Genomic DNA, 13,019 nt, shown 5'->3' with positions numbered 1-13,019 from the left:
TGCTTAAAAAAAGTTCTCTCACAGCCCAAAGTTACGTAAGTGTTCTGACTCTTCTAATATATTTGTTTCATTTTTTACGTTTAGAATTTGGTCTTCATGTTTTTGTTTTTGTGTAATTCATTTCTATATATGGTATAAGGTTTAACTGAATTTTCTTTTATGTTATGCCCATCTCATTAAATACCACCTTGGTCACATATTGAGTTCCTATATATGCATAGATTTGTTTCTAGATTATCCTTTATGTTTCTGATGTATTTGATTATTCCTATGCCATATAAAAAAATTTTTAAGTGGATTTCTACCATCATATATAGTGTATTTTCTTAAAAAGTATATATTGTTAAATTATTTTATTCCCTCTTCTAGGCGGGAATTTTTAGCATGAATGCTTGTGAAGAAGGCTTTGCTACTGGTGGCAGAGATGGCTGTATTCGTCTTTGGGATTTAACTTTTAAACCAATAACTGTGATTGATCTCAGGGAGACAGACCAGGGGTACAAAGGTAATAGCAAAACAAATATCTCATTACTAGGCAAATTCTAAATATACCAAGGTTGTTGGTTTCTTTCAGTAAACTTAAAAGTATGTTTTGTAAAATAAATAAGACTTATATTTGCCCCTTCATACTATATACATTTTAATTAAAATCCTTCTGCTGAAGAGGAGAAATTTTGCCTGAAGACCATCTATGTTTAGTGTTATGACAGAGGTTCTTTTCATGTCTAATGCCTGTTATAATGGAACCTACAGAGAGATGTGATAGGTACTTACTTTGGTAACCTTAAATTTTGAAAATATTTTACTATTAGAACGCTAAATATAACTGTTTAGCAAATAAACTGTTGAAAATAGTGTGTTGAGAGCTAGGGGAACTTTTGTTTAGGATTATTTAATTTCATGTATATGTGTTTTTCCTTCATCCAAATTTGTCAGCGATCAGGAGATAATTTTTTCTTTGGGAGGGTTTTTAAAAATTGATGTAATAAAACAGAATCTTTCACTATAAAAGTAAACGTATTATACACTAGTGTGGAATTATAAGAGAGGACTGGAAGTATTAGATGTGTGACCTTGAGCTGCATACCTCATCTGTAAAATGAGAATAAGAGTAGCTATTTCAGAGAATTAAATGGGCTAATATATGTAAAATATTTAGAAGTGTCTGGCACATAACAATCATCCAGTGTTAACTGTTATACCGTTTTCATTAGTTTTGCTGAGCATTATTGTACTTTAAAGTTTACAAAATAATTTGACACTTTTTCTTATTTGATTCTTACATTGTAAGTTACACAGGAGCTTAATGTTGACCATACTATATAGATGAGAAAACTGAGGAAGACACTAGCTTTCCTGAGGTTACAAAAGGGATTGTATATAGAAAAAGTAGAAGTCTCTCTTCTTAATGATTTTATGAGCACATTGAAGAAATGAAATATAAACACGAGAAAAGTCAGATTATTATAAGAGAAAAATAATACAGTTCTTTAATTCTGAATAATTACTCTGTGGATGATGCACACTGTTGTTATAAGCCTTTGGCTGAGGAAGTGATCAGACTATGACTGATGTTGTCCAGTAAGGAAGAAGAGTGTATTCCCTGAAGGATGGGTAGAAATTAAGTATATAAAAATAGAAATAGTCCACATAGAAAACAGTACAGATAAATGAAGAAAATGTGTGGATCCAAGACTTTCAGATTCCTTTTATCTTATATCTAAGGTATAAAAAGTAACAGTGGTTTAGGCAGATTGGCATTCTGTTATTACAGTACTGATCTTAAATACAATTCAATTTGACTAGGTTTGTCTGTAAGGAGTGTTTGTTGGCGAGGTGACCACATTCTAGTTGGAACACAGGACAGCGAAATTTTTGAAATTGTGGTGCATGAAAGAAACAAACCTTTCCTAATTATGCAAGGGCATTGTGAAGGTGAACTTTGGGCACTTGCCGTCCATCCTACTAAACCTTTGGCCGTGACTGGAAGTGATGATCGTTCAGTCAGGTAAGCAATTCATAAAGTAATTGCATAGGCTGGAATTTGAATTTGTCCTTAGGGAAACATAAGAAAAACTTAAAAAAAAAAACCCTTAGTTTAAAATTTTATCTGCTTATGGTGTAACAAATGAACATAATAGGTGCTTAAAATTGATAGAATTAACAACTATTTATAAGATTTGGGGCTTTCTCTTAAAAACCTAAGTTGGAGTTTGTTCCATATCAAAATGTACAGGATTACCTTTTTAACAGCTATATAATATTCCACTGTGTATTGTAATTTATTCAATTAATCTATCATTGATGGGAGTTTAGGTTCTTCCAGTATTGTGCTTCTAAATACACTGCTTGCAGCAAATGTCTTTATACCTTTGCCATTTTTTACATGTGTAAATATGAATATTTCTATGGTAAATTCTTCACAGTGTTCAAAAGACATATGCATTTAAAATTTTGGTAGATAATGCCTTGCACAGTGGCAATAACAATTTACATACCTTACAGCAATGTGTGACAGTGCCTGTTTTCCCACACCCTTGCCAACACTAATTATTACCCCAAAAGGTGAAAAATGATATCTTGTTATGTTTTGAAAACATGCTTTTCTCTCATGCTGAGGGGTCTTGAGTATGTTTTCATACGTTTGGAGGACAGTTGTATTTCCTTTTCTTTGACCTGTCTGTTCAAGCTCTTTGCGTATTTTCCATTAGTACATTGGTCTTTTTCTAATTATTTTAATATAGGCTCTAATACCTGTCTACATATGAAAGCAGCAATTAGCCTTTTGTCTATGAGTGGTTTTTAAAGTGTGATTCCTGGACCAGCAGCATCAGCATTACAGGGGAACTTGTAAGAAATGCAAATTATCATGCATTATACAGGACCTTGTATCAGAAATCCACCAATTTGGGGTTTTCCAGGTAGCTCTGATACACACTAAAGTTTGGGAACTACTGGTCAGTGATGTGAGTTGAGATATTTTTTCCACTTTGATGTCTTTGTTACTTGCTTTTTTACTATGTTTAGGTTTTTTGCTATGAAGAAGTTTTTGTTGTTGTTTTGTTTTATGCAGCTGAATTTATCAGCATTTTCTTTTATGACTTCTGAGTTTTCTAGCGTAGAGAAATCCTCCCTAAAGTTAACAAGTTTTCCAATATATTTTTCTAGTACATTAGTGGGTTTATTTTTTATGTTTAACTCCTAATCTGTGTAAAGTTTACTTTAGTATAAGAAGTGAGGTGGGGATGCAACCTAATTCTTTCTAGATAACTACTGATATTTTAAATGGTATGTTAATCAATCATGCCATTTACTCTCTCTGTGTTACTTAGTTTTATGTAGGTGGGAGATGCCATAGCTCTGGGTTCACATAGAAACTCTCTGTGGGACTACACTTCACCCACATGGTTTGCTAGGATCTATTGTTTAGTTTCTTGCATTTTAGGAGGACTGCTGTCATTAGCTGCCACATAACTATGAAAAAAGGACAACTGGTGCTTTAAAAAGTAACTGTGTTACCTGTAAACTGAGTTCACCTCTTGGTGGGTGTCGAACCAAAAGACACAATCAAGCCAAAGATTGGGAGAAGGATTTATATTACTTGAAGAAAGTAAGGAGAACACCAGGGACCTTTCCCAAACCAGTGTCTCCCCGAATAGCAAAATTGGGGAAGTTTTAAGATAAGGGCATATATTCATGAAGGGGCTTGGGCAGAAGAGAATTCAGCATAGAATTAGGGCAAAAGTCAACAGAGTCCAAGCTTTAGTTGATTGAAATCACAAGGGTCAGAAAAGGTCAAAATCATCATCCATTAGGTTCCAGTTGATCTGGTAGTTGAGCACTTCTGGCTAATCTTTACCACTGAAACAGAACTGGGAGATTTTACAATTGATTTATTATCTTTGCTATTGATAACAGTCATTTGATTCTGCATTCTTTTGTTTCCTTAAGGTCATTAATTACTGAGACCTGTACAAGGACAAGCAGTGTGGCCAGGCTTAGATCACAAAATGACCTAGGCCAAAAATGACCTGTCAAGGCCGTGCCTGGTTCTCTTTCTCTGGAGACTCACTATTCTATCTGCTTGCAGTTGCTCAGACTTCTGTTTCTATTACTGGTGGGCAAGTTATTCAGAAAGAACTCTTCCTTTGAAAACAACTAAAAATGCTGGTTAAAATGTAAATCACCTTTAAACTGTTCTTTGAACAGTTTAAAGGAACTATCAGACAAGTTGCGAAAAAAAAAAGGGAATTTAGGAGCAGTTGTGGGCCAAAGCCACTTTTGCACTGAGGGCATTTTTCTTCCCTTGATTAAACTTGGGCTGTTTATGGCTTTCTACTGGGGCATAGGGGCAGAAGTCAAGACCAGGGCTTGCCCAAGGGGAGTAGTCCAAAACACCATGCTAGAACTATAGATTAGGCTATGAAAAAATATCCCTTGCAGATTTATGTGGGGATGGAGATCTTACTTCTTGTTTCAAGTTTTGATAGCACAGGAAGTAAATAAAGCAGCTTGATGTTATTATTCAAACAACATTAATAGTTCCAATAACTTTACCACAGTGGTGTTTAAAAAACAAAATTCAGCTGAGTAAATTTGAAGACCTAAATGGCTTTATTAAATGATTCATGAATTGGGCAGCATCCCATCTAGAAAGTAGAAAAGTGCTCTGAGGAGCTGTACAAAATGGAAGGTTTTTGAAGGCAGAAAAAGAGTGGGACAAGAAAGTCAAAAACAAAAGAAAGGATTATTTCAGGCAAGGTCACCTTCCTTTGAGGGAGGCGGGGGTTGGGGGTGGGGGTGGGGGGGTGGGGGTGATCAATCTATCATGCACATTACCTCATTACTGTTGATAGGAAATTCCAGACTGATTGGTTTAAAATTCCACTCCTGGGAGAAGCAGAAACTGCAGTTAGGTTAGTTATTAAGTTTTGGTTTGTTGATGTGAGGCTTAGCACAAGTGACTCCATTTTGGGCCTGTTGTTTCTTTTCTTTTCTCCCTCCCTCCCTTCCTCCCTTCCTTCCTTCCAACGGTTTCAAATAAGTTCTGCTTTTGCCTTATAATTTTAGGTTGAATTTATTAAGAAACAGTATCAAATGTGCAGCAAAAGCTAATTTCTAAAGCCATTCAGTGTTTAATAATGGTAGTTGAGGGAGTTCCCTGGCAATCCAGTGGTTAAGACTATGTGCTCCTGATGGAGGGGGCACAGGTTTGATCCCTGGTCAGGGAAGTAAGATCCCACATGCCATGCAGCACAGCCAAAATAATAATAATAATAATAATAATAATAATAATAATAATAATAATAATGATGGTAGTTGAGGGCAATTTTGATTTAGAAAAATTTCAGTCTCGGCTCTGAGATCAAAATATCATAATAAAACTTTACCATTGCTAAGCCATTAACCTGCTGTGTGGGCAAGTCAGGATTTTTAGCTACTGTTCCTGATAAAAACTCAGAAATAGTAATGGTTAAATCCACTGGAGAAGATGAAGTTCACCATTAACACTATTGGTTCTAAAACACATGATTCAAGTGTGTGTGTGTGTGTGTGTGTGTGTGTGTGTGCACGCGCAAAATACTTGCAAAAGAATAATACAGTGAATACTCATAGGCTTTAAACAACTTACATTTTTAAGTAAAATTGTAAATTTGTCCAAGCCATTTTTCCCCATACATATTTTTATACCCCAATGTGGTATAAAAATACATTGTATTGGATTATTGCTTTCTCAGTAATGTCTTTGAAAATATTCTAGCCTGTAGTTGTTTCATGCAAACTATTTGTAGAAGCTAATTCTTTATCACTTCAAACTTGCCATTGACTCCTCAAATAAACAACTGAGTTGTATTAGTAACATCTGTTGACTTATCAAGACTCAAAAAAAACCACTCAAAAGTATTTGCCTTAAAAAAAAAAAAAAAAAAAAAAAAGTATTTGCCTTGTTTTAAATTAACTGTTGGTGTTATTCCCAACACACTCAACTCTTTAAGCAACTGTTCTTGCCAAAAGGCTAATTGTCTTAAACAAGTTTTTTTTTTGGACACATTTCTTCAGCTACTGCAATCTAAAATGATTTAGTTAATCCATTACCAATAGACAGTTTCTTTGCTTGTCTAACAAATGAGCCACTCAGAAACTTACTTTTGTAAGTAAAACCTCATTCTGCTATAATTTTAAATTTCTGATTTTTCTGACCATTGCTTTCCTGTGAGTTGAAAATATTGTGATGAGTGCTTAGTCTGGTAATGTTAATGTATCTTTGTATTCTGTCATTGCATCATAAACATAATGCATTACCATCTAATTCAATAGCGGTGTAATCCACACTCCACTGTGCCTTAAAAACACAACATTCGAAGTTCACTTTTCTCTTTTTTTTCTCTTGTTTTGACATGATGGGTTTCTGCTGGAAATAAAAAATAATAAAATGCCATGATGTGACAATACACATAGGACTCAGAATTCTATCAGGTTATAATTGTGTCACTGCAATTTGTAGTGCACCAAAGTAGTGCAAGGTGATCTGTGTCACATACCATCTACTGTCTGTTTTGCAAGCACTCAGGTCCACCTCTGTAGTATGAAAGGAGCCATAGACAATATGAACACAAACCAGTGTGGCTGTGTTCCCATAAAAATTGATCTATGGACACTGAAATTTGAATTTCATATAATTTTCTCATGTCTCAAAATGTCATTCTTTGAAAAATGTTTTCAACCGTTTAAAAATGTAAAAGCAAGGAGGGGGATCAAGATGGCAGAGTAGGAAGACATGGAGCTCACCTTCCCCCACAAACACGTCAAAAATACATCTACATGTGGAGTAATTCTCATGGAGAACTAACTGGAAACTGACAGAACTCCCATACAACCAAAGCTGCAAGAAATATTTTCCTATAACTGGGTAGGATGGAAAAAAAAGATATCAGGTCAGGACCTGCACCCCTGGGAAGGATCTGAAAGGAGAAGGTCTGCATGGAAGGACCCTTGCCCTGGAGAGCAAGCAGGTTGAGCTACAATCTGGGCATCCCAGTCCTAAGATACTGCGCAGAGGAGACAAGCCCCCTTACCTTCTGAGAGAACCACTGGGACAGACAGAAGGGCTAGAGCAGCCTAGACTCTACTTGCAAGGAGCGTGCACATGCTGACTTGCCAATAGTCAGGGTGGAGAGAGCCCTGCACTGGTGTCTGCCACCTCACCATACTCCCCAGTCTGAATGGGGCAAACACCCTGGCCCCACTTGCTCCATACCACAGCCTGGCATGAGATCTGGGCCAACCAGGCTCTGGGAAAAGACGCAGAGACAGACTGTGGGCCTGGGGTGGTGGTGACCCTTGTCAGCACACACAGGAGCATGCAGCAGTTGGTCTCCCAGTGAGAGTGCCCTGTTCCCACTCACTGCACACTGCAGATTAGCGTTAGATCTGGGGCAGACAAGTCCTGGGAGAAGACTGCCACAGAGGCAGCCCATATCTCTGGCAGCAGTGCATCCTCAATTCCTGTAGCCACAGTACCCTGACCCCCAGCCTACTTCACACTATAGCCTTGTGCTAGATCTGGGATGAACACAACAGAGGAAGGGATGCAACCTCAGCCTGCTTCTAAGTGGAGCCGCAGATGCCTACACAGGCGGCATGTAGGTCCTCTGTGAGTGCACAGGCCTCATTCGCTTCAGCACTCACTTCCTTTGGGGCAGGGCACACACTCAGGGGCAACAGAGCCTGGTCAAGCCCGACCCTCAGGGCTTCTACTCCGACAACTGAGGAGCAGACCCTGTCCCTGACAGGGTGGCAATAGCCATGGAGCAGAGAGGGAGTCCTGCCTTATGCCCTGAACAGGCTTTAGATCCTCCAGCACCAACTGCTACCCCCCTCCCCCCCACCCCCACCCCCTCCCGATCAAGAGGATAATGACCAGCATACCCTGAGGAAAGATGTGGCTGGCATTCACACCAAAACCAGCCCTTGCACCAAAGGCATTGGACACACATAGTCTGCACAGGGACACTCCCACATAAAAACATCCCTATAAGATTGTAGTCAATAACATTCTCTCCTAAATTCATAGAGACAGAGAAAGTTAAGTAAAATGGAAAGGCAGACGAACTACTCCCAACTGAAAGAACAAGAGCAATTCCCTGAAAGAACAAATAATGAAAGAGAGCTCACCAGTCTACCAGACCCCAAGTTCAAAAAGGTGATAATAAAAATGCTAACTGAATTAAGAAGGATTATTGATAGGAAAGAAGATCACTGTAACAAGGAACTAGAAACCGTAAAGATAAACCAGTCAAAAATAGACAATTTGGAAAAAAAAAAAAAAAAAGGACATCTCAATTGCTGAGGTAAAAACCAATTTAGAAGCAACAAATAGCCAACTAAATGACACAGAAGAATGAATAAGTGATCTGGAAGATAGAATAATGGACATCACCCAATCAGAACAGCAGAGAGAAAGACAAATGAAAAGAAAAAAGCAATATATGAGACCTATGGGATAATATAAAATGTGCCAACCTATGCATAATAGGAGTTCCAGAAGGAGAAATGGGAGAGAAGGGGATTGAAAATGTATTTAAAGAAATTATAGCTGAAAACTTCCCAAACCTAAAGAAGGAAACATACACAGGTACAGGAAGCACAGAGGGTCCCAAACAAGATGAACCCAAACAGACCCACATGTAGACATATCATAATTAAAATGGTAAAAGTTAAAGAGAGGGTTCTAAATACAGCAAGAGAAAAACAAAGAGTCCATTACAAGGGAACTTCCATAAAGATAACGCTGATTTCTCTGCAGAAACTTTGCAGGCCAGAGTGGAATAACATGATATATTCAAAGTCCTGAGGGAAAAACCTGCAACCTAGGATACTCTACCCAGCAAGATTATCATTTAGAATAGAAGGAGGGATAAAGAATTTCTCAGACAAGCAAAAATTAGAAGATTTCAGCAATACTACACCTATCCTGAAAGAAATATTGAAGGAGCTTCTCTAAATAGAAAAGAAGCAAGAATCTATAGGAAAGGGAAAAATCACAATAGGAAAGGCAATATATAGTAAGGATTGAAGGTCACTTAAATGAGCAAGATGTAGATGAAAAAACAGTAAAAAAAAATTGTATAAGTGATTATGATTATAATAAACAGTAAAATAAAAGGATGAAAATGTAAAATAGAACATCAAAATTATGAAATGTGGGGGAGGGGAATATAAAATGTAGATCTTGTGTAATGTGTTTGAACTTGAATGACTGTCAGTTTAAAGCAAGTAGATATAGTTATAAGTCAACACACTAGAACTCTGTGGTAACCGCAAATCAAAAACACGTAATAGGGGGACTTCGCTGGCAGTCCAGTGGTTAAGACTTCACCTTCCAATGCAGGGGGCCCGGTTTCAATCCCTGGTCAGGGAACTAGATCCCACATGCATGCCACAACTAAGAGTTCACATTGCCACAGCTAAGGAGGCTGCATGCCACAACTAAGGAGCTGTCAAGCCACAACTAAGGAGCCCATGTGCCACAACTAAGGAGCCAGCAAGCCGCAACTAAGGAGCCCACCTGCTGCAACTAAGTAGCCCACGTGCTGCAACTAAGGACCAGGCAGGCTGCAACTAAGGAGCCTGCCTGCTGAAACTAAGAACCGGTGCAACCAAATAAATAAATAAATAGAAAGATAAAGAAGGGCATTGTATAGTGATAAAGGAATCAGTACAAGAGGAGAATATTATACTCATTAACATACATGCTCCCAATATAGGAGCACCTACATATATAAAACAAATACAGACATAAAGGGAGAAATTGACAATAACACAATAATAGTAGGAGACTTTAACACTCCACTGACATCAATGGACAGATCATCCAGACAGAAAATTAATAAGGCAACAGAGGTCCTAAATGATGTAGTAGATTAGTTGGACTTAATTAATATCTACAGGACACTACATCCAAAAAAGAGTACACTTTCTTTCCAGTTGTGCATGGAATGTTCTTTAGGATGGACCACACATTAGGTCAGAAAACAAGCCTCAGTAAATTTAAGAGAATAGAAATTATTTCAAGCATTTTTTCTGACCCCAACAGTATGAAACTAGAAATCAACCACAGAATGAAAAACAGGAAAAGAACAACCACTTGGATACTAAATAACATGCTACTAAAAATCCAATGCGTCAATAATGAAATCAAAGAAGAAATCATAAAATACTTAGAGACAAACAAAAATGAAAACACAACTTTACAGAGTCTATGGATGCAGCAAAAACAGTTCTAGGAGGGAAGTTCATAGTGATACAGGCCTTATTCAAGAAACAGGAAAAATCTCAAACAACCTAACCTACCAACTAAAAGAATTGGAAAAAGAACAAACAAAACCCAATGTCAGCAGAAGGAAGGAAATAATAAAGATCAGAGAGGAAATAAATACAGATCAAAAAACCAATAGATCAATAAAACCAAGAGCTGGTATTTTGAAAAGATGAACAAAATTGACAGACCTCCAGGCAGACTCACCAAGAAGAAAAGAGGATCCAACTAAACAAATAAGAAATGAAAGAGGAGAAATAACAACTGATACCACAGAAATACTAAAAAATCATAAGAGCATACTATGAACAGTTACATGCCAACAAATTGGACCACCTAGAAGAAATGGACAAGTTTCTAGAAGCATAACTGCTATAACTGAATCAAGAAGAAACACATAATTTGAACATACCAATCACTAGAAGTGAGATAGAATCTGTAGTAAAAACAAAAACAAAAAAACAGCCTCCCTGCAAACCAAAGTCTAGGACCAGATGGCTTCACTGGGGAATTCTACCAAACATACAAAGAATTTATACCTGTCCTTCTCAAATTATTCCAAAAAATTGAAGAGAAGGGAACATTCCCAAATTAATTCTGTGGGGCAACCATCACCCAGATACCAAAACCAGACAGAGACACTACAGAAAAAAAATTACCAGTCGATAATCTTTGATGAATACAGATGCAAAAATCCTCAACAAAATATTAGCAAACCGAATCCAGCAATACATTAAGGGGATCCTACACCATGATCAAATTGGATTCATTCCAGGGTCACAAGGATAGTTCAGCATACTCAAATTAATCATTGTGATGCACTATATTAACAAAAGAAAAGACAAAAACCACGTGATCAACTCAACAGATGCAGAAAAAGCATTTAAAAAAATTCAGTATCCATTCATGATAAAAACTCTTACCAAAGTGGGTATAGAGGGAACATATCTCAACATAATAAAAGCTGCTTATGACAAGCCTACAGCCAATGTAATACTCAACAGTGAAAAGCTAAATGCTTTCCCACTAAATTCAAAAACAAGACAAGGATGCCCAATCTCACCACTTCTATTCAACATAGTATTGGAAGTCCTAGCCACAGAAATCAGACAAGAAAAAGAAATGAGGTATCCAAATTATAAAGGAAGAGATAAAACTGTAACTATTTGGAAATGACATGATACTCTACATAGAGAACCCTGAAGTCTTCACACAAAAACTATTAGAACTAATAAATGAATTTATCATGGTAGCAGGATACAAGATTAATATACAGAAATCTGTTGCATTTCTTTATACTAATAATGAAATATCAGAAAGAATTTTTTTTAAATTCCATTTAAAATCACATCAAAGAAAAAATAACTAGGAATAAGCTTAACGGAGGAGGTGAAAGACCTATGCACTGAAAACTACAAAATATTGAAAAAGGAAATTGAAGATGATTCAAAGAAATGGAAAAATATACCATGCTTTTGGATTGGAAAAATTAATATTGTTAAAAATGTCCATACGACCCAAAGCAATCTACAGATTAAATGCAATCCCTATCAAAATACCTATGACATTTTTCACAGAACTAGAACAACTAATCCTAAAATGTATATGGAACCACAAAAGATCCAGAATTGCCAAAGAAATCCTGAGAAAAAAAGAACAAAGCTGGAGGTATAATTCTTTCAGACTTCAGACTATACTACAAAGCTGCAGTAATCAAAACAGCATGCAATTGACACAAAAACAGACATACAGATCAATGGAATCTAATAGAGAACCCAGGAATAAACTATGCACCTGTGGTTGATCTACAACAAAGGAGACAAGAATATACAATGGAGGAAAGATAATCTCTTCAACAGGTGATGTTAGGAAAGCTGGACAGCTGCATGTAAATTAATAAAATTAGAACATTCCCTGACAACATATACAAAAATAAATTCAAAATGGTTTAAAAGCCTAAGTGTAAGACACGATACCATAAAACTCCTAGAAGAGAACATAGGCATAACATTCTCTGACATAAATCAGAGAATTTTCTCTGTTTTCTACTGAGCCCACGGGCCGCAACTACTGAAGCCTGAGCACCTAGAGCCTGTGCTCCACAACAAGAGAAGCCACTGTGATGAGAAGCCCTTGCACCACAACGAAGAGCAGCCCCCGCTCACTGCAACTAGAGAAAGCCCATGTGCAGCAACAAAGACCCAATGCAGCCAAAAATAAATAAATAAATTTATTTTGATAAATTTAATAAATAAATAATAAATAAAATAAATAACTAAAATAAAATTATTTATTAATAAATAAATTTATTTATTTATTTAAAAAAAAGAAAGAAGCTTACGGTCACCAAAGCAGGTCGGGGGACAAATTAGGAGTATGGTATTACCACATACAAACCACTCTACATAAGATAAACAATAAGAATTTACTCTATAACACAGGGAATTATATTCAATATCTTATAATAACCTATAATGGAATATAATCTGCAAAAAAATAATAACTGAATCACTATGCTGTATACCTGAAACTAACACAATATTGTAAATCAACTATACTTCAATTAAAAAAATGCAAAACCATTCTTAGCTTGTAGACTATACAAAGACAGGCAGTGGGCCCAGTGTGGCCCACAATCTGTGGGCATAGAAAGTCATCAGGAAGTATCATGTTTAATGTTGAAACACTGAAAGTTTTCCTT

At 36.6% G+C, this 13,019-nt stretch overlaps 1 protein-coding gene across 3 annotated transcripts in view; it reads left to right on the top strand.

Moving 5' to 3' along the window:
- The window catches only part of EML5 (EMAP like 5), a 162,665-nt gene that overhangs the window by 46,048 nt on the left and 103,598 nt on the right, over nt 1-13,019 (top strand). For all 3 annotated transcript variants that reach the window (XM_027120256.1, XM_027120258.1, XM_027120257.1), the window contains exons 6-7: nt 370-505; nt 1,807-2,008. In XM_027120256.1, coding sequence (XP_026976057.1) covers nt 370-505; nt 1,807-2,008 — 338 coding nt within the window. The remainder of the gene's footprint in view (nt 1-369; nt 506-1,806; nt 2,009-13,019) is intronic.

The sequence above is a fragment of the Aethalodelphis obliquidens genome, unplaced genomic scaffold (genome assembly GCF_003676395.1).
Source record: "Aethalodelphis obliquidens isolate GAN/ISIS:26980383/991018 unplaced genomic scaffold, ASM367639v1 scaffold21, whole genome shotgun sequence".
NCBI lineage: Eukaryota > Metazoa > Chordata > Mammalia > Artiodactyla > Delphinidae > Aethalodelphis > Aethalodelphis obliquidens.
This window is presented reverse-complemented; position numbering and strand designations above follow the sequence as displayed.